The 22,326-nt window shown below is 39.2% G+C and overlaps 1 protein-coding gene across 5 annotated transcripts in view; it reads left to right on the top strand.

Moving 5' to 3' along the window:
- CPOX (coproporphyrinogen oxidase) overlaps positions 1–22,326 on the top strand; it is a 54,135-nt gene that overhangs the window by 11,121 nt on the left and 20,688 nt on the right. The window contains exon 7 of one of the 5 annotated variants that reach the window (XM_074403529.1): positions 15,754–15,778. The exons of 1 other annotated variant lie outside the window; for it this stretch is intronic. In XM_074403529.1, the coding sequence (XP_074259630.1) occupies positions 15,754–15,763 (10 nt within the window). In that variant the 3' untranslated portion in view covers positions 15,764–15,778. 3 more of the 5 variants (XM_074403528.1, XM_074403530.1, XM_003943547.4) reach the window with 3 other exon arrangements.

Below are 22,326 nucleotides of genomic sequence, written 5' to 3'. Positions count from 1 at the left end.
TAAGAAAATCACAGTTAAATAATTAAGGCAAATCAAATTGGATTTTTTTTTTTTTTTTTTTTTTTTTGAGACGGAGTTTCGCCCTTGTTACCCAGGCTGGAGTGCAATGGCGCGATCTCGGCTCACCGCAACCTCTGCCTTCTGGGTTCAGGCAATTCTCCTGCCTCAGCCTCCTGAGTAGCTGGGATTACAGGCACGTGCCACCATGCCCAGCTAATTTTCGTATTTTTAGTAGAGATGGGGTTTCACCATGTTGACCAGGATGGTCTCGACCTCTTGACCTCGTGATCCACCTGCCTCGGCCTCCCAAAGTGCTGGGATTATAGGCGTGAGCCACCGTGCCCGGCCCCAAATTGGGTATGTTAAGCGGTGACAGGGTGAACGCAGCTTTGTGAGGGCAAGGAGGTACTAGAGGGAGAGAGAACACAGGCTGGGTCGTGGCGGCTAGCAGGTGAGAGGGACTTTCCCTGCCTGTTTGTTTTTCTGGGAAGAGGTATGCATAAGTATTAAGCCAAAGAAAGTTTGCCCATGGATCATCTGAGGTTCTACACTTTATGAAACCCTGGTTTATATTAAAAGTGTATTTTGGTTCTGGGATGTTAATATTAGCCAAAGCATACTCGAGAGTTATTAAGAAACTATTTGTTTAGCAAATAGTTTTTTTTTAAAGGTCTAGTTGGTACAAGGCACATCAGGCACAGTAGAGACAAAGAGGTATAACACTTTTTTTAATTCTTAGGATTTTATTTTTTATTTATTTTAAGTAAAGAGATATGTGCGTCGTTATTTTTTATGTTTTTTTTTGCTTTTGTTTCGGACATGCATAGATGGGAGTACATGCATTCACCCTCAGAGAATTCCAAAGAAGCTGAAATTCTGGAAGTTCTGCGTCATCCAAGGGACTGGGTGCATTGATGCAGGCAGAGTGGCCATGCAGCGGTTTGGAGGGCAGATGTGTGGTCCCCATGCCGCTGGCTGGCACTGTTGGCCACCGTGTGGCAGTTAGTTACCTGTGCCTTAGTGCCCCGGTCTTCTCCCCTCTGCACCCTGCCTTGTGGGCAGATGGTAGCATGTTTTGGATGCTGTCAGTGATGAATGGTGAGATGGAAGATTGTCAGTCAGTTGATTAAACCTCATTTGTACATTTAGCATCATTTTATATGACCATTTTACAAAATAGGACATTGAGTTTCCAAGTATTGAGATAAGGGAATATAGTGTTATATGTATCAGGAAATTTCTCATCTTGTTTTTGTTTCACGTATTTTTTTTAAAGTTTTCATTTCTGCCACAAAAATCTGTCGTGGGATACATTTTATTTTTATTCATTCAGTGAAGTTGAGACTTCATAATAATTTTAGAATGCAACTTGAAGGTAAACATTTTATTTTGTCAGTACTGAAGTCTCTGATGTAATCTTTATATATCTTCCAGAGAACGTAATATTGTAAAGTAGATAACCTTTTTATAATAGGTATTTAGAAGCACTTGAAATATTCTTAATCTCTGCATGTGGTATAATTCAGTTATTTCTGTAGTTTGTAAAATCTAAAGTGACATTACTATTTTTTAAGAGATGTCTGAGTTGTAATTTTGATTTTTGTGGAACCATAGTTTGTTAATGTTGGGATTCTCTGCACTTTTAAATGTGAAAGCTTATATCCCTGAATTCTGATATTTAAATTTTCTATTTCAGACATCTCTATGTGGAAGTTGAGACTAAGGACAATCCTAGGGATGTCATGAATTTAGGCAATGTTTCTCATTTGGAAAGTGAAATGAGAAATAATTTCCTATTTAAAGCAAATATACATAATATGAGAAACTTACAGGCATTTTGTACACATGTTTCTTAGCAAAGTGGACACTGAAAATGTCCTCTCTTTTTTTTTGAGACGGAGTTTCACTCTTGTTACCCAGGCTGGAGTGCAATGGCACGATCTCGGCTCACCGCAACCTCCGCCTCCTGGGTTCAGGCAATTCTCCTGCCTCAGCCTCCTCAGTAGCTGGGATTACAGGCACGCGCCACCATGCCCAGCTAATTTTTTGTATTTTTAGTAGAGACGGGGTTTCACCATGTTGACCAGGATGGTCTCGATCTCTTGACCTTGTGATCCACCCGCCTCGGCCTCCCAAAGTGCTGGGATTACAGGCGTGAGCCACCGCGCCCGGCCAAATGCCCTCTGTTTTATATTAGAGATTCTGCAGCTCTTTGCTCTTAAGAGAAAATAACAATAGGATTCTTAATGTATCACTTCTTTGTTTATATAATAATAGGAATGTATTATTTTATTTGTTTCATAATAAAGTTTATAAGGAGCAGCATCTCATATATATTATTAAACACTATCTTGGAACATGTTGAATGTATGTGATTGCATGTGGCCTTTTTAGGGCTGGAAAATGTATGAACTCTTCACTGTCTTAAACAGATCTGCTAATAAATTTGATTATGAAATAAGACCAATAAATATTTATATATTTTTGTTGCCAGGATAATATAGGAAAACACAAATATTTCTTACTACAGTTGACCCTTGAACAATATTAGGGCTGGGACGCCGGCTCCTCCTTACCACGCACAGGTTCAAATCCTTGTGCAACATTTGACTCCCCCAAAATTTAACCACTATCGGCCTACTTTTGACTGGTAGCCTTACCAATAACATACACAGCCAATTCACACGTGTATTATGTTATATGTATTACATACTCTTCTTATGAGCTAGACAAATGAAAATGTTACAGAAATTGTAAGAAAGATGTATTTGCTCTTCATGAGGTGGAAGCGAATCATCGTGAAGGTCTTCATCTTCATTGTCTTCTTGTTGGGCAGGCTTAGTGGGAGAGTAAGAGGAAGCATTGATCTTGCTCTCTCAAGGGTGGCAGAGGTGGAAGAAAATCTGCGAAGAACAACTCTGCAGTTCAAACCTGTGTTGTTCAAGGGTCAGCTATACTAATGCCATAGTTCCTCATTCCTAGGTATTTTTTTTGAGACGGAGTTTCGCTCTTGTTACCCAGGCTGGAGTGCAATGGCGCGATCTCGGCTCACCGCAACCTCCGCCTCCTGGGTTGAGGCAATTCTGCCTCAGCCTCCTGAGTAGCTGGGATTACAGGCGCATGACACCATGCCCAGCTAATTTCTGTATTTTTAGTAGAGACGGGGTTTCACCATGTTGACCAGGATGGTCTCGATCTCTTGACCTCGTGATCCACCCACCTCGGCCTCCCAAAGTGCTGGCAACAGGTGTGAGCCACCGTTCCCGGCCCTCCAGTTTAGCTTTTAAAAAATAGAAGGTCACTACATAGTGATGATGTAATTCTAAAATGCTAGCCTATTTAGTTGTGTTTAAAGCCATGATGGCTAAATGAAGATAAAAAATTTTCTATGCGTTTGTTTTCATGTTCTTCGGTAACCATGTATTTCTATGGTTTAGACTATGTCTGGAAAAAAAATCACATAACTACCAGAAAATAGGTAATTCTGCTCTTACCCAAAGTGAATTTCTCTTTCACATTCTTACTGATGTTTATTCAATCCACCTGAAGACCACAGTGCACCTCCAAATGGCCTGAACACCTGTCTTACGCATGCGTATTCATGGTAATACGGGGTGTGTGGAGGGGATACATGGAAATTCTCTGGAGCAAATTTTTAACCACTGCTTTCTATTTATCACTGTACTTTCCTGACCCTCCTAGTCAGCTGAATATTTGAGGTGACTGCTTCTACACATTAAAGAGTATGAGATTTGAAGGCCAAATGTTTCTTTATGACTTACGCTTCCATGTGTCTTTTGCTGTTACAATTTAGAGAGACAGGAATCTGCTCCAGGTTTTTAACTTGCATGTCTGTCTGTACATAGGTGAGGATGACTCAAAGGCCCAGCTCACCTTGGACTGCAGGCTCATTGTCTGTGGGTGACTCGGAACACGAATTCCATGGACCAAGGCAAAGGCAGTGTGGTGGTTTTCTGTTCTAACCTCTTTGGTTATGTAGCCTCACTTTCTTCACATTCCAATAGACTCTTGACAAGTCTGTCATTAAGGCCAGTTCCAGATTCAAGTGGAAGGGAATTGGATCCCAGTTCTCATTGGTGGAGTGGGGGGAGTCAAGAAACTTGTGGTCATCAAAACCTCCACACAGCATTTCACGCTCAAAACCACAAACTAGATTGGACTCTTACCCTCTGCATTTCTCTGATCAGTTCCTGCTGAGTCCACCTTTGAAAGGGCTCCTGGTTTCCTTCCTCTGCCCTTTGCCACTACCCTGCTTTCGTCTCACATACTGTCTCATCTGAACTTTTGCAATGCCCTCCCTGCCCCTGGGCACTTTCACCTTCCCTCCCTTCAGAATTATTTTCCCTGGGTCCCATTATCACTACCTTGCTGAAATATTCAAAGCCTTTTCTCTCCAGCAGAAGAGAATCTAAAGTCGGTCTGACATTCAAGCAATCCACCGTTGAACCCCTACCTCGCTTTTCAGCCTTATCTGCATTTCCCTGTGCACGTCAGCCTCAGACCATATGCCCACCACTCACGACTTTCCTGAACTTCCCCCAAGTTATACGCCCTCTGGCCTTTTCTCAGGCTGCTTGCTGCCATCTGCTTGGAATGTATTATACACCTGTTCACCCTTCCATGCCCAGTTTAAATCTCCTTCAAGAAACCTTCCTGGGAGTCAGTCTCTTCTACCCTTTCAGCACATTTTACTTTTAGTATTCCTCTCAACATAGTCTACTTAATTCAATCCACACTCCACTTGTTACAAAATAACGAAGCTGGGTCTTTCCTTACAGTACCTCTACGTAATGGATGAGCTGTTAATCTTTGTTTTCCAACACTGTTTTGCAATATATTGTGGCATCAAGCTTAGTGTTGTTTAGCTGTCTGTATAACTGTCTTATTCCTAGTCTGTGAAAGCAGAAGTTCCTAGTATCTCTAAAAGCCCATCTAGAAATTGTTTTCAAGGATGCATTGTATTATCCCTGCCACAAGTATGAGTTACGTATTTGAAATCCCACATTAAAAAATTTCATTTTTCTTCCCAAAGAAACACACATAACAATCCAATTTCATAAACCTAAATTAGCACTTATAAGTTAGTAACAATTAGACATTTATAAATGGCTTGATTAAATTCCCTTGTATTGCTACCTGAAATCAAGTCATACCTTGTACAGCATGAAACCTCACTGATATGGTTAGGCTCTGTGTCCCCACCTAAATCTCACCTTGAATTATAATCCCCAAAATCCCACGTGTCAAGGGAGAGACCAGGTGGTAATTGAATGGAGGTAATTGACTCATGACAGTAAACCATCCCCCTGCCGTTCTCGTGGTAGTGAGTGAGTTCTCACAAGATCTAATGGTTTTATAAGGGCTCTTCCCTCCTGTGCTCAGTACTTCTTCCTGCTGCCTTGTGAAGAAGGTGCCTGGCTTCCCTTTTGCCTTCTGCCATGATTGTAAGTTTCCTGAGGCCTCCCGGCTATGAGTCAATTACCTCTTTCCTTTATAAATTACTCAGTCTTGGGCGGTTCTTTAGACCAGTGTGAAAATGGACTAATGCACTCACAGACTTGTTTCTACAAGTGGTTTTATACTGGATATTCACTAACATAGAGCAGAGGAAGGTAGTTGAACTTCATTTCCTCTTCCAGTCAGTGTAGCCAGCTCTATTCTAGATGTTAAGCTCATTCCGTGAATATTTTAAATAATCCTTTTACTGTTAAGCCCTTCATGTTTCAAAATGTGTTTGAACATAAAACTTGTCATAATCTAACCCATCATGGTTTCAAAGGGTTGATGCAAATTCAGCCACTTAGGAAAGCAAACTGACTTTGCAGTCATTTAGAGTTGCCACATTGACTCTGTCATGGATGTGTTTTCTTACGAGATGGTTGAGAGGTATCAAATTTCACAAAGCTGTCCTGACTGAATGCCTCTTATGTAACAGCAAGTGAAGAATGCTTTCATAAATAAAAATCTTTCTAGCAATTTGTCTATGCTCAGATCTGGTCAAGGTTGCTTCCATTTGATGACTTGGTAAGGCAGACAGGCTTTTAGAATCTGTTCCACACCTGCTGCTTGACATTCTTCTAACCGTTAGTATAATATACAAGTTCAGCGATTTCTTTATAGTTCAAACTGTAGTTTATTAAAAATAATTAGCTCAGATATCCTCATAGAACATTTTTATTAATACCACCTTAATACAGGCCAGGCATGGTGGCTTACACCTGTAATCCCAGCCCTTTGGGAGGCCAAGGTAGGTGGATCACCTGAGATCAGGAGTTCAAGACCAGCCCAGCTAACATGGTGAAACCCTGCCTCTACTAAAAATACAAAAATTAGCCAGGCGTGGTGACAGGCCCCTGTAATCTCAGCTACTCAAGAGGCTGAGGCAGGAGAATTGCTTGAACCTGAGATGCAGGGTTTACATGAACCAAGATCATGCCACTGCACTCCAGCCTGCGTGACAGAGTGAAACTGTCTCAAAAAAAAAAAAAAAAAAAGAAAAGAAAAAGCCGGGCGCAGTGGCACCTGCCTGTAGTCCCAGATACTCGGGAGGCTGAGGTGGGAGGATCGCTTGAGCCTAGTTCTGAGCTGTAGTGCACTATGCTGATTGGGTGCCCACACTAAGTTCCACATCAATATGGTGACCTCCCAGGAGTGGGGGACCACCAGGTTGCCTAAGGAGGGGTGAACAGGCCCAGGTCAGATATGGAGCAGGTCAAAACACCTGTGCTGATCAGTAGTGGGATCGTGCCTGTGAATAGCCACTGCACTCCAGCCTGGGCAACATTGCAAGACCCCATCTCTTAGAAAGAAAGAAAATAAAAATAAAATACTACCTCAATACAAATTCTGCTGAAAGTACTTTTTGTTCTTTAATGTGTACTTGATCTTATATGCTATTCAACATGAGTGTGATGCTTAAAAATAATGTATTTCTAAGAAGCAAAGAATAAGGACCTACTTCTTCCTTAACCTCTCTGCCATCCACCCCCACTCTTCATCTTACTAACGTGTGGGAGATATGTTGTTATCTCCCAAAACAGCAAGCTGATGTGCCCTAATGTGTGGAGCAAAGACAAGCCATCACTGCTATGCCCTATCAGAATTCCTGACTCATAGAATTTGTGAGCATGATAAAATGGTTGCTGTTGTATGTTATTAAGTTTGGAGCAGTTTGTTAAACAGCAATACATAATTGAAGCAGATTGTCATTCACAAAAATGAGAAGAGCAGTTTCTATGAGCTTGAAATGCTTGCAGGCGACCTATACCAGTATTTAGAGATGTGAACTCCTCAGCCTAGAAACATTAGTCTACAAATTTTGTAAAAGTGGTAATTGAAGTGGAGGAAGGTAAGCCACCCAAGGAAGTGCATGCAGTGTTATAAAGGAGCATCACAGAATGAACTGGGGGCAGAGAAATGAACACGGGATGAGGTATCAGGAAGGACGGCTGAGAAGCAGCTAGCTGAACAAATAGAATACGAGGAAGGAAATTGAAGGAGACAAGGGGAATGCAATTGTGATAAGGGCTTAAATATTACAATGGTTGTTTCCAAATAGAAGATGTTAACACACCTAGATGTTCGTATGTTTGATAAATTGGGATTTAAATTAACATTTAAAAAATGATCCTAGTCTATACATTATCAAGGTCTTCTCTGATACTCCAGTTTCTCAAGCATAAGACATTCTTGAAAGAACCAGTAGGTGGAGCAGAAAATCTAATGTGCATTTTGTTGTTGTTGTTTGTTTTGTTTTGTTTTGGTGGGGAGTGGAGGGAAGAGAACGTAAAGAAAAGCAAGGAAGAAAAAGGGAGAATGAAAAAGTCCTGGGAGGAAGAAGGAGGAAAGAGAGAAGAAGTGGACAAGGGCACAAGAAAAGAGGAGAGGCGAAGAAGGAGGGAAATGAGAGGCTTACCTGAAATCTGGCCCTGGTCGAACGATGCTGTTGTCGGATTATCAAAGGAGTTATTACATAGTTAATCAAGCATGGCTGATTTGACGATGCTGTTTATGTCTTGTCAAATGCTTCCACTGTGTTTCATTTCTCACTTTGTGATTGGGAGATTTTTTTTTTTTTTTTTTTTTAGACGGAGTTTCGCTCTTGTTACCCAGGCTGGAGTGCAATGGCGCGATCTCGGCTCACCGCAACCTCCGCCTCCTGGGCTCAGGCAATTCTCCTGCCTCAGCCTCCTGAGTAGCTGGGATTACAGGCACGCGCCACCATGCCCAGCTAATTTTTTGTATTTTTAGTAGAGACGGGGTTTCACCATGTTGACCAGGATGGTCTCGATCTGTCGACCTCGTGATCCACCCGCCTAGGCCTCCCGAAGTGCTGGGATTACAGGCATGAGCCACCACGCCTGGCCTGGGAGATTCTAAAGTTCATAATGTCTATGATTCCAATACTGTTGAATGTCTAAAGTTAGGATGCTTAAGCATCTGAGTTCCTTGGCAGTTTGCCTGAGCAAATGTGATCATTTTTGTCTGAGAGTGAATAATGTTAATTTGACACTCAGAGGATACGCAATTCTGCAAAGATAAGGACTATTCATCTAAATCTGTGTATTCAGTTTAGAGTCTTTACCCCAGGGGTGTGTGTGATAATTCAGTGAAGAAAGATAAGAAAACAAAAAACTCTGTTTTTGTGTGTAATTTCATTATGTCCACAATAAGCTAATCTAATTATGTGGGTATTTAATTCACAAATAAGCAAGCATATTTTGAGGGCACAAAATCAGCAGCTTGTAATTGAAAAATTGCTTGTTCAATAGTGTATACATTTTTACATTTTGATGGACTAAAAATGAAAATGGAGAAGAAAGCAGAATGTCTTGATAAAGAAACAATGTAATAACTATAAAGCTTGGCTTCTTACCTCTGGGCAGAGTTACAGGGGAGGAAGTGAAAGTATGCTGATTTCCCATTGGTTTTACAGTTAACTAATGGACACATCTAAAGAAACGGAGAACATAGATGTTAAATACCATATAATAAAGGTAATCAAAACATAAACCAAACTAAAGTGAGAGACTTTATAAATTTAGGAAACATAAGAACCATATGATAAAGCCATAGCAAACATACCCACCCTATCAATAATTTTAAAATAACATACATATCAATAAAGTGTATCATACTTAAGATATTTTAAATGGGACCATAAAACAAAACCCAAATAGATGCTGTAGAAAAGAGATACATTTAAGACAATATGTTTCAGAAAGTAGAAAACAATAGCTCGGCCGGGCGCGGTGGCTCACACCTGTAATCCCAGCACAATCCCAGCCCTTTGGGAGGCCGAGGCGAGTGGATCACAAGGTCAAGAGATCGAGACCATCCTGGTCAAATGGTGAAACCCCGTCTCTACTAAAAATACAAAAAATTATCTGGGCATGGTGGCGCGTGCCTGTAATCCCAGCTACTCAGGAGGCTGAGGCAGGAGAATTGCCTGAACCCAGGAGGCAGAGGTTGCGGTGAGCCGAGATCACGCCATTGCACTCCAGCCTGGGTAACAAGAGCGAAACTCCGTCTCAAAAAAAAAAAAAAAAAAACTATGCCGGGCAAGTACAAATTTAAAAAAACGAAGAAGTGATGATACATCAGCCATCATGGAATTCACATCAAAAAGCATAACATAAGAAAAAGAAGGGTACTTAAAATGTGAATGTGAAAAGGTATAAATATCAGTGGACCAAAGTACATAACCATATTCATAAAGAGAAAAAACCCCTTTGGGGCGGGTTTAGACTGACGCGCCCTTGTGGTGGTGGGATTATTTCCCTTCGTCCCTGCCAGAGTGAGTCGGGGGAACGTACTGAAGGTATAAAAGACCTAAATTACGTGAGTAACAAGGTATGTCTAACTTAGATGTATTGTGATCTCTGAACCCTGAAAATAGAGACAACTCTTCCAAGTACCTAGGGACATTCATAAACATTCACAAAATTCTTTTCTAAATCACAAACTCCATAAGAAATTTTAAAAGATAGAAATTATATTAACAATATTCTGTAATCATAATATAAGAAGGCAAAAAAACCGAAAGCTCCAACATCTTGTAAATTAAAAGTTTTTTTTTTTTTCTTAGCCCAGTGTTGGATCAAAGAGGAAATATAAAACAAAATTACTCATATCTAGGAAATACTGATAATATAAACAATACCTACTAGAACTCGTGAGACGTAACTAATACAGTGTTTTCTTAAAGGCTTAATTATTATATTGATAAATAAGAAAAAATAAAAATAAACTATTTCTCAGTCAAGAAATTTTATAAGACAACCAAACAAATTGAAGAAAAGGAAAAAGAGAAATTAGCAGGCAGGAACAAGGCAAGGATGTCCAGTATCACTACTGTTATTCAGTGTTTTATTGGAGATGTGTAGTTAATGTTTAGACAAGAAAAAGAATTAGAAATACAAAGGTTAGAAAAGAAGAGGTAGGCCGGGCGCGGTGGCTCAAGCCTGTAATCCCAGCACTTTGGGAGGCCGAGACGGGTGGATCATGAGGTCAACAGATCGAGACCATCCTTGTCAACATGGTGAAACCCCGTCTCAAAATACAAAAAAAATTTGCTGGGCATGGTGGCACGTGCCTGTAATCCCAGCTACTCAGGAGGCTGAGGCAGGAGAATTGCCTGAACCCAGGAGGCGGAGGTTGCGGTGAGCCGAGATCGCGCCATTGCACTCCAGCCTGGGTAACAAGTGCAAAAACTCCGTCTCAAAAAAAAAAAAAAAAAAAAAAAGAAGAAAAGAAGAAGTAAAATTGTAGGACCGAATCTAGAAGTAACCCAGGTTTAGTCAGTGGAAGAACAGATAAGTAAATTCAGGTATATTAATAAAATGAAATACCATAGACTCATATTAAGTATATATACATTACAGAACCGGGAGAATTAATATGAATGAATATCACAGAATTATACATACAATGTGGTTCCATTTGTATAAAATTCAAAAGATGCAAAGCAAGGCCATAGGCTTTTTAAAGATACACATAAATGATAAAACTAATGAAAAGCTAATGAAATACCAGATTCAGGTGAATGGAGAATGGAACTCAGGCAGGATTCACGAATGGCCTCCAAGTTCTTAGCAGTGTTCAGCTGGATTCTGATATACAAGCGGCCATTTCAACATGTCAATATATCAATAGAATATTTCTTAATATCCTATTCATATTTTATAAATATTCATGTATATATCAAGGATTAAATTAAAAATCTTTTAAGCTAGGATCAGAAAAATTTTTTTACTCTGATACTCACATTCACTTCTGTTGGTTTTCTTGTTGGCACCCTGATACGTGTTTCTTTAAAAATCAAGTATTTTTTCCCATATGTTTAAATTAGTGTGAATACTTTATGAAAATTTTGGAAAATAAGGCCGGGCGCGGTGGCTCAAGCCTGTAATCCCAGCACTTTGGGAGGCCGAGGCGGGTGGATCACGAGGTCGAGAGATCAAGACCATCCTGGTCAACATGGTGAAACCCCGTCTCTACTAAAAATACAAAAAATTAGCTGGGCGTGGTGGCGCGTGCCTGTAATCCCAGCTACTCAGGAGGCTGAGGCAGGAGAATTGCCTGAACCCAGGAGGCGGAGGTTGCGGTGAGCCGAGATCGCGCCATTGCACTTCAGCCTGGGTAACAAGAGTGAAACTCCGTCTCAAAAAAGAAATATGGAGGTAATAAAGACCAAAAAGATTTAAAAGCTGTTGCTTTTAGACTGCAGAACTGGGGTGATTAGAAATGGAAAGGGAATTGATGGGTTTTGTCATAACCTTTTACCACTGATCGTTGAACAGATTGTATTTATTAGATTAATACAAATATTAAACAGTAAAGGCCATGGATGTTTTTAAACCCTCAAAACATCATTTTGATTGTCCATTTTTATCATCAAGATGTTTCTTATGAGAAAAAACTTTCCATTCTGCTACATTAATTTTTATCATGTGTTACTATTACTTTGTCAGTGTTTTTAAAGACCGCTTCCTGTTTTGACCTCACTGTTGAGCTGGATTAAATACATGTTATCTTCGAACTATTTTTAACTTTAAGAAGGAAGACATGTTCAGAGAAAAATATTCTTTAACAGGTTCCCATCGTTCTTGAAGGTTGGTAGAACTTTATGACATGTTCAGAGAAAAATATTCTTTAATAGATTCCCATAGCTTTTGAAGATTCGTAGAACTTTATGTGTGGTTGTGTGGTACCCACATGCCTTTTCTGTTTATGTTAATATGTAAAACTATTGTTCATAAAATGCAAACGAAGTCACAGATTTTACACACCTCAAGGTATGGGGGATGGTATTTCAGAAAGTGAATGCTAGACAATAGTCCAGATGTATGACATTTTTAAAGTTTTTGATTCAAAGTTTAGAAGTTACATTTAAATTAATGACCACTGTGTCTGGTGTTATGTTTTCTAAACACAGCAGACTTCTGGCTTAACCGTGAAAGCATCTCATGAGTTCCAGAGGAACTTGGGTATATTTGCGTTTGTATAGAAAGACATTACAAGAAAAGCATATTCTAGTTTTTACAGTTCACTTTATTTTTGTCAAATTATATTTTAGTGACAATTTGAAGGAAATGCTCTCAGTGAATCAAAACCCCCAACACAGCATCGTCCCTCAAGGTCTGACTGGTGCAAAAACAATAGGGATAAGCGAAGACATGAGATCGAAGGACACTGTTTAGGAAAAGTGGGTAACAACTTGAAGAATGTTTCTTCCTGACACCTCTGGGCTTCCTCTCAATGTTTTTCCTGTACTGTGGGTAGCTCCACCCCAGCTACCCACACAAGAACCTGCGCAGGGTAAAAATCAAACCCTGTGTCTTAGGCCACAACACGTTTTGACTTACAGCCTGCTCAGGTTCTTGTGTGGGCAGCTGGGGTGGAGACCTCCCATTCTTACTCTGCTTTTGTGGTGTGACAGTCTTAAGTGAATTGTTTGTTCTTCAATTTATTAGTGCTTTGCTATAATCTTAGGTAAGGTCAGAAAGGCCATCAACTCATCTTACTGACATACAGCGAAAGTACACCTGAATTTTTATTAGTTCAGAATTTTTTTAGAGTAAGAGATTTTACTCTATAGTCTTTGTGTATATGTACAAAGACAACACAGCATTATGTTTTCAGGACCTTGTACCTCTTCATTCTTGAACCTCTTAATTTTCTTCCATCAGAAAATATTTCAATTATATAATGTTCAAAAAATGTAGGTGGGCATACTAACACAAAATGCATTTTCTCTGATTTGTAAACCTTTTTTTTTTTTAAGAAGAATTTTTGCTTCTTGCTTACATCTGTGTGGTTTGATGTTTTAGCCTCTTGATTAATCTCAATACTTTCTATCTTATGACTAAAGTACTTTCCCTCACATATGCACTTGGATTTCTACTGCACGTCTTTAAAATTTTGTCATTTATAATCTGTATCTCCTCATTTTTAGATTTGTGTAATTCATATGTCTCTTTTTTATTTGTAGAGAGTCTAAATCTAGTCTTACATAATTGTTCCAAATGATGAGAATCTATTTATTCATACTTCTAATTTGTCCCAGAAAGGAATTAAGGTGACATATAAAATGATGCATAAAATATAATGAGATGAATTCAATTAAAAATAAGAAAACCTGACAAAGGGAAAACTAATGGTTGGAAATTAAGATGGAGCCAAGTGCAAGGTCGGTGTTCAGATGCCTCATGCAGCTTCAGTCTGGCTGATACTTTTCACCAGCTTCATGTCCCTCCCTACGTAGCTTGATGACCACAGTCTGCTTGTGATAGTCAGGGTCTTCCAGGGAAACAGAACCAATAGGATACCTGTGTGTGTGTCTGTATATAGCTTTATTTAAGGAGTTGATGAATACAGAGACTGGCAAGTCCCAAATCAGCAGGCGTGAGCCTGCTGCCAAAATTCCTTCTTGCTCAGGAAGGTGAGTCTTTTGTTCTATTCCGAACATCCACTGACTGGATGAGTCCACCCACTTTACAAAGTGCTTTCCTCCAAGTTCACTTATTTAAATGTTAGTCTCGTCCAGAACACTCTTACAGAAACATCCAGAATAACGTTTGACCCCATAGCTGAGCACTGTGGCCCTACCATGTTGACATAACATGAATCGCCATGCCACTAAAGCCTGCACCTTGCCTTTAACTTCTGTCTTGTCTTTCTTTTCCTTCCTGCATGCACCCTTTCCATTTTCTCTCATTCATGAAGCTTCACTTATACTTCACTTTATCTCTTTTTTCTCACACCTTCCACTAAAGACTCAGGATTTCCAAGAGGTTGTTAGGCCATGGGTTCGTATTTCCTGGGTTGGATGAGATCCCCCTCCCTTCTGGTGGTTAACGACTGCCTTTGAATATACTCCTGGTCCATCCTCAGTGTCCTGCTCGCCTTTCCCGCAGTGACCCTGCCTCACCCACTCCCTGTGTCCTAGCCCTGGCTCTTTGTAGAAATTCCTTCAATTAGTACAGGCCCATCGTGAACCACCTCCGCTAAGGGACTTTACGGTAGGAATGACCTTTGCTACATAAAGCCACGTTTTCTGGGTGCTAATGCAGCTGTAGACAGGGTTGTGGCTTTAACAATTTACGTGAGTGCTTGTTGTAAGTGTGTGTTATTGTTGTGAGAGTGCAGCAATAAAGACCGTTCCTGGGAAAAGTTTCCCAGGACCCAGTGGCCCAGTGTGTCTTTGCTACTAGAGGAAGAACGAGGTCTACCGCACTACTTCCTGCTCCCTGAAGCCCAGACCACAGATAAGGGTTGTAGGAATCAGTCTCTGCCTGGCAGGTTTTTGAAGCTCGTGAGGGAAAAGAACCCTGTAGCTTTCTTTCCATTAGAAGAAAAAACAAAAATGAAATAAAATTAAGACAAACAAGGGGCTACAATGCAAAAAACCTTTACAGACAGATATTCAAATATAAATCTGAATTGTTCACCTTTTTACTTTTTAATCAGACACCAGAGGACCCTTAAATGGATAGTGATCATTTCTGAAATCTTTTGTAGTATTCCCATACAATCTGAGCCCATATTTCAGACTGGTCACAGCTGTGTGATTTAAGGGACATCACACAGACTCTACTCTTAACTCTTCTGTAAAACAGAATAAGTAACGTGTACCTCCGAAAATTACTGTGGGAAGTAAATAAAATAACTCATGAGAAAGAGTTTTATAAACTGTTAAGTGCTATGTGACCATTAAGTATTTGGGAAATCAATTGAAGCCATACTGAAGACATTAAAACAAACAATCAGATATCTGATAAACAGAAAGGTGTGCAAATGACTGCTTAGCACTTTTAAGGTAGGAAGAAGAGGAGACTAGATGCGTCAGAGAGAAAGAGTTCAGTCATTTTCATATCGCGATTCTTCCTCTCCCAGTGAAACGTTTATGTGGGCATGTAGGTTTATGTAATATAGACAGATGTGTCAGTAAATTGCTTTTCACTTTCTTTAGTCAAAATCAAAAATAATAATTCTTAAGCTAGGAAAATTAAAAAATTTGATGAAGGAATTTAGCTGGAAAAGTGAAAAACAATTCAAGGATAGGTATTAAAAACGTATCAAAATATACATATATTTTTCATGCACGTGTATTTTATTTGGGAAGGAAATAACATGTCAACTTCTATGTATTTTAATTTTTTAATTTAGCATTGACTTCTCACCTATTGATTAACTTTTTCGTTCTTTGTTTTTTTTCCCTTTGTGGTCAAGTGCATATTGAAGACCACCTTAGTTTAGCTGAGAATGTTGTACTTGTGACAGCATTTGAATGTGAGCCACATCAAAGGTGAGCAAAATAATTCATTTCCTGACCTTGCTCAAGTCTCCTTATCCTGAGACTCTGCTCCTGTGGCCCAAAATGCTGCCACTCAGAGCAATTAGACCTCTCTTTAAATCCACGTATATTTCGTATCTGTAACTCTCACCTGACTGTCACATAACACCTAGTAAAATTATTTATCTCTTTGTAAACAAATTTACTTAAATGTTGTATCTCTCTTCACACCAGCTGGTGCTAATACCCAACCCTGAGGGTTTACTATGTGCCAGACATTGTTCTAAAATTACGTGAGTTAAGTTAGTCAATATTTGAAATACTCCTGAGAAGGTTATTCCCATTGCATACCTGGGAACATTGAGGTGTCGGGGTTGAAGTTTTTGCTCACCCCTACAGAGCCAAGTTTTGAGTAAAAAGTAGTCTGGGCTGAGTGCTGTGGCTCATATCTGCAATCCCAGCACTTCGGAAGGCCAAGGCAGGCGGATCACTTGAGACCGGGAGTTTGAGACCAGCCTGGCCAACATGATGAAATCCTGTTTACTCTCTACTGAAAATACAAAAGTTAGCCGGGTGTGGTGGTATGTGCCTGTAATCCCAGCTACTCTGGAGGCTGAGGCACGAGAATCACTTGTGCCCAGGAGGTGGAGGTTGCAGTGAGCTGAGATCACGCCACTACATTCCACCCTGGGCGATAGAGGGAGACCTTGTCTCACACACACACACACACACACACACACACACACACACGTCTCCCTCTGACATCACTCTGAACCAAAATTATAAAAGCTCAATAGGAATCAAGACCTTATCTCACAGTTTAGGTGATTTGCATTCAAGAAAGGAACCGTTAATGTCTTATGGTTGTTGTTCTTTGGAAACACATCCTACAGTTATGAAAACAAACAAAAAATGCTAGAGAGCTCGTATTCTCCCAATGCTGTCTTTGGTTAAGCTTTTACTGAGTTCAGAATTAAGGAATATTAATGATATGAAAGCTTTTATGACACTGATTTTTTTCAAAAGTACCAACATGTGGTTTGGTGACACAATTATAGAAACATGGATAGAAACTCCCTATTATGTAAGAAACCACTTCCTGCATCTGTTTATTCATTTATCTGCAGTATTTCAGCTAAACTCTTCTCCACTTGCAGGGTCATAGACTTGCAATTGTATCACTATATGGAGCATAAATATCACAGATTGCTGAAGAACATGATATCTAGACTTTGAGGTTAGAATTCAATGTAATTCTGCATAAATAATGCATACCTCAAAAGGACAGTAGAAAGGATGACCTATGTTAACAAATGTAAAGCAATTAAAACAGTGCCAAGCACATAAGTGCTTTATATATGTTTACTATTATTATTCAAACTCCAAAATTTCAGGAAATATACTGTTCAGCCTTGTGCAATCAGAAGTGCTGACTCAGTTTAACCTGAGAAATAACAAAGTAAACTCCAGGTTCAGTGGCTCATGCTGTAATCCCAGCACAAGGCAAGTGGATCACCTGAGGTTGGGAGTTTGAGACCAACCTGGCCAACATGGTGACACCCTGCCTCTGCTAAAAGTACAAAAATTAGGTGGGTGTGGTGGCACATGCCCGAAGTCCCGGCTACTCAAGAGGCTAAGGCAGGAGAATCACTTGAACCGGGAGGCAGAGGTTGCAGTGAGCCGAGATTGTGCCGCTGCACTCCACCCTGGTGACAGCAAGACTCCATCTCAAGAAAAGAAATACAAAAAAGAAAGAAAGAAATAACAAAGTGAAGTGGATGTTCTCAGAGAACATCAGATCTTAGTTTTAGAAGGAAATCCAATTGTATGCTGCTCACACTTCTAACATACCTAACAGGTAATAGTGATTCTGCTTGAACGTTTCCAGTGATGGAGAACTTAACTACCTCTCAGAAAATTTCATTTTATAACTGGATAATTTAGTTATGAACAGACTTATGTTTTATATTGAACAGAAATCTACCTTTCTGTAAATTTCACCTACTGGTTCCAGTGGTTAAATAGCAAAGCAGTGGTTTTTCAATTGTCTTGTAGAAATGTTTCAGAAGTTCTTAAAATGTTTGATCAAAATTTCATTTTTTGCAAAGACCATTTTGAATTGTTTGTTAAAACTGAAAAATTTTAAAGGGTGTGCAATATCCTTGGGAAGATTGCTTAACTTTTCCAATTCTCATCTTTTTCGTCTATAAAATGAATTAGCAAATGAAAAATAAATGTTAACTGCATCTGTATAATTCTTATCATTATATCATTTGCATTTTGATATGAGCTATTATAAGGCTTTGTTAAAGCTTTGTGACTCAGAGGTTTTGTGGTTTCTTGCTTCAGACAGTTCTTAGCTATCCTTTTCCTCAACCCAGTGGAGGGTTTCTTCTGAGGCTTCAAACCCCAAACTTGGCCTTGTAATCATCTGAGCATGGACTGATCTGGGTCTCCATCACTTCAAGGTAATCCATCAAGAGTGATCACTCAACTCCCAGCCACTACTGTTTCTGAAAATCTTGTAAGACAGATGTTCAGATGCCCAGCCTTGCTGTAATAGTAGTGGATGCTTTGGAAATCCACTGGAGCTGAGTTTTGCTAACACCAAGGTGCTGAGAGGTTTTTCCTGTGTAACTGCTGCTGACTGCACACCCTGCCATCCCTGTGGATTCTCAGCTTCCAGATTCTCTAATGAACCCTATGACTTCAGAATAGGGAGAACTCTGCCACAATAGAATTCTACTTTTGGGATAATCACTGTCTTCTTAATCCAGCTTTGCAAAGGCCAAAGACTAAAGAGATTGGGTAGCCCTTAGTTCTCTGTTCAGAAAACCAACATATGTTTCTCCTGTCTACACACTCAGCTCCTCTGAACAGGAGGCAGTCAGGGAAAAGTCTATCTGAGCTTGGCTCAAATGATATTCCCTTTTGGTTATCTGTCCTCTAGAGCTCTGTGGAACATAATTTTAGCTAGTTTTAAATATCATACATGTAATATATTTGCAGTATAACTTTTTTCAAACATTATTAGTATAAGTATAGAGCATAAAATAAAAAGTTATATATCCCTAACCACTATCACCCCCGGGTTTCACCACCCACTGGTAGATCTTATAAATTTTTGAGGAAATTTCTCACTCTTATGCATATAACTATGCATAAACATCTACTTTTATAAAAATATTGAGGGAGTCTTATTATAAATGCATAAATATGTGCTTTATATACTTGAATTTTTTTGGGCACTTCTCCACAGCAACACATTTAGGCTGCTTCCTTTTTAATAATCACATAATATTTTTATATTCCATATTAAATATATATTAAAAACTCTCTAACGTTTAATTCAGTTACATATTAAATGCTCTATAACATTTAATAAAGTTTAAAAATTTATTTACCCAGTACTTTATTAATGGATATTAAGATACTTTTACATTCTTTGATTTTTTTGTTCTTCCAAACTTCAGGCAGTCTCAAAAGATGGCCCCCAGTGAGCCCTTATCTCCTGGTGACCATGCCCCTGTATATTCCCTTCCCTCATTGAATTAGGCCATCCTGTGTAACAAGAAGGCATTGTGCAAATGGCAACATATGACTTCCAGGACTAGGTTAGAAAAAGCACAGTGGCTTTCGCCTTGTCCTTTCTTGAATTACTCATTCTGGGAGATGCCGGTTAACATATCATGAGGATCCTCCAACTGTTATATCAGAAGGAAAGTGGGGTAAGAAGCTTAGCCGTCCTGCAACTTGTCAGTCCACAAGTCAAACTGGAATTGGATCTTCTAGCCCCAGTCAGACCTTGAGATGATTGCAGCCTCTGTTAACGCATTGACTGCAACCCCGTGAGACAGCCACTCAGCTAAATCGGTCTCCAGTAACTGAGACACAGAAATTCTGTGAGATAATGATGTCTATTATGAGTTTAAACTTTTAAGTTTTGGGGTAATTTTTAAGAACGGCAGTAGATAACTAACAGGCAAACATCGTCACAATGGTCATCCATGTCTACTCATTTCCGTGAGAATACTTAAGTCTATGAAACAGATTGTTAGGAATGAAATAAAAAATAGTTGAAAAGAATTGTGAATTTTAAACTTCACCTAATAATATGTAATTTGATTTAGCAGTGCCCCACACTGAATAGGTGGGCTTCCCCATACCTATCCCCAGCATTGAAGCTCATACTAGAATTTTGCTCTTTTATAACTTTTAAAAAAGTGATTTTTTTCCCCAACTTGGACTTAGTTACCCAAGAGATTGAGCACTTATAAAATATTAATTGGCAATCTATATTTATATTTTTGTTAACTGCCAATTTATGTATTTACTCACCTTTATATTGAATTGATCTTTTTCCTATTAGAGTTTTTGTATAATGAGAAAATTAGCCCATTTTATAAGTATACATGATTTTACCCATTTTGAAATTTTTATTGTAAATAGTTTATAAATTTTTTAGGGTAGAAAACATTTACCTTTGTAATAAAATGTATCTTTCGTGTCATTTTTTCATCGATTTTTATTTTAAGTTCTGGCGTACATGTCCAGGATGTGCAGGTGTGCTAGGTAAATGCGTGCCATGGTGGTTTGCTGCACAGATCAACCTATCACCTAGGTATTAAGCCCAACATCTACTAGTTATTATTCCTGATGCTCTCTCTTCCTGCCCCCACCTCCACGACAGTCCCCAGTGTGTGTTGTTCCCCACTGTGTGTCCATGTGTTCTTATCATTTGGCTCCCACTTGTAAGTGAGAACATGTGGTGCTGGGTTTTCTGTTCCTGCATTAGTTTGCTGACGATAACAGCTTCCAGCTCCATCCGTGTCCCTGCAAAGAATATGATCTTGTTCCTTTCTATACTGCATAGTATACCATGTTGTATATGTGTCATATTTTCTCGATCCAGTCTACCATTGATAGGTATTTGGGTTGATTCCATGTCTTTGCTATTGTAAATAGTGCTGCAATCGCTTCCCGGCCTTTTGGCTATCAAGTGTGAATAGCGCTGCAGTGAACATATGTATGCATGTATCTGCATAATAAAATGATTTATTTTCCTTTGGGTATCCCATTTTCCCAGTAATGGGATTGCTGGGTCAAATGGTATTTCTGCTTCCAGATGTTTGAGGAATTGCCGTATTGTCTTCCACATGGTTGAACTAATACATTCCCACCAACAGCGTAAAAGTATTTCTTTTTCTCAGCAACCTCACCAGCCTCTGTTGTTTCTTGACTTTTTAATAATCGCCATTCTGAATGGCATGATATTGTATCATATCTCATTACGGTTTTGATTTGCATTTCTCTAATGATTAGTGACACTGAGCTTTTTATTCATATGTTTGTTGGCTGTACCAATGCCTTCTTCTGAGAAGTATCCATTCCTGTCCTTTGCCCATTTTTAAGGGAGTTCTTTGTTTTTCTTCTTGTAAATTTGTTTAAGTTCCTTGTAGACTCTGGATGTCAGACCTTTGTCCATTGAAGAGATTGCAAAATTGTTCTCCCATCCTTTAGGTTGCCTGTTCACTCTAAGGATAGTTTCTTTTTGCTGTGCAGAAGCTCTTTGGATAATTAGATCCCATTTGTCAGTTTCTGATTTTGTTGCAATTGCTTTTGGTGTTTTCACCATGAAATCTTTGCCTGTGCTTATATTTTGAATGGTGTTGCCTAGATATTCTTCTAAGGTTTTTATTGTTTTGGGTTTTACATTTGAGTCTTTAATCCATCTTGAGTTTTAATTTTGTATAAGGTATAAGGAAGGAATCCAGTATCACTTTTCTGCATATGACTAGCCAGTTCTCCCAGTATGATTTATTAAATAGGAAACCCTTTCCCCATTGTTTTTTGTCAGGTTTGTCGAAGATCAGATGGTTGTAGGTATGCAGTCTTATTTCTGACTTCTCCGTTCTTTTCCATTAATCTGCATGTCTGTGTAAAATGTTGAACCCAGGAGGCGGAGGTTGTGGTGAGCCGAGATCGTGCCATTGCACTCCAGCCTGGGTAACAAGAGCAACACTCTGTCTCAAAAAAAAAAAAAAAAAAAAAAGTGTCTTTTAAAAAAATATTTTAGATTTTATAAAAAAGCTTTCACTATCACACGGGGAATGGTTCAAAGGGAACTCCCATATTATCTTCAGAGTTAATAAGATACCAATTTTCTTCCTACCAGTAGTGATGACTATGAAATCAGCTCTCAAAACAACAGCAAAAAGCTCTGAATTGTAGCATTTGCCAATTTCCAAAGTGTAAATACTCCCATCATGTCCAATTTCAAGCTGCCAATGTGACTTCACTGAGCATAAAGTTAGGAAAAGATGTTCACACTTGGCTCTTGCCAGCTGAAATATACCTACTCTAGCACATCACTGAACCAGAAATGTATTTTGACATAAGGGTTGAGAGAGATCCAGCTTCTTATTTTGTTCTTTTTTTCTTTTTATCCAAACGGCCAAAGTGAATGCTGAAAGTGCATATAGGATTATAAATCTGATTAAACTAGCTAT

The sequence above is a fragment of the Saimiri boliviensis genome, chromosome 8 (assembly GCF_048565385.1).
Source record: "Saimiri boliviensis isolate mSaiBol1 chromosome 8, mSaiBol1.pri, whole genome shotgun sequence".
Classification (NCBI taxonomy): domain Eukaryota; kingdom Metazoa; phylum Chordata; class Mammalia; order Primates; family Cebidae; genus Saimiri; species Saimiri boliviensis.
This window is presented reverse-complemented; position numbering and strand designations above follow the sequence as displayed.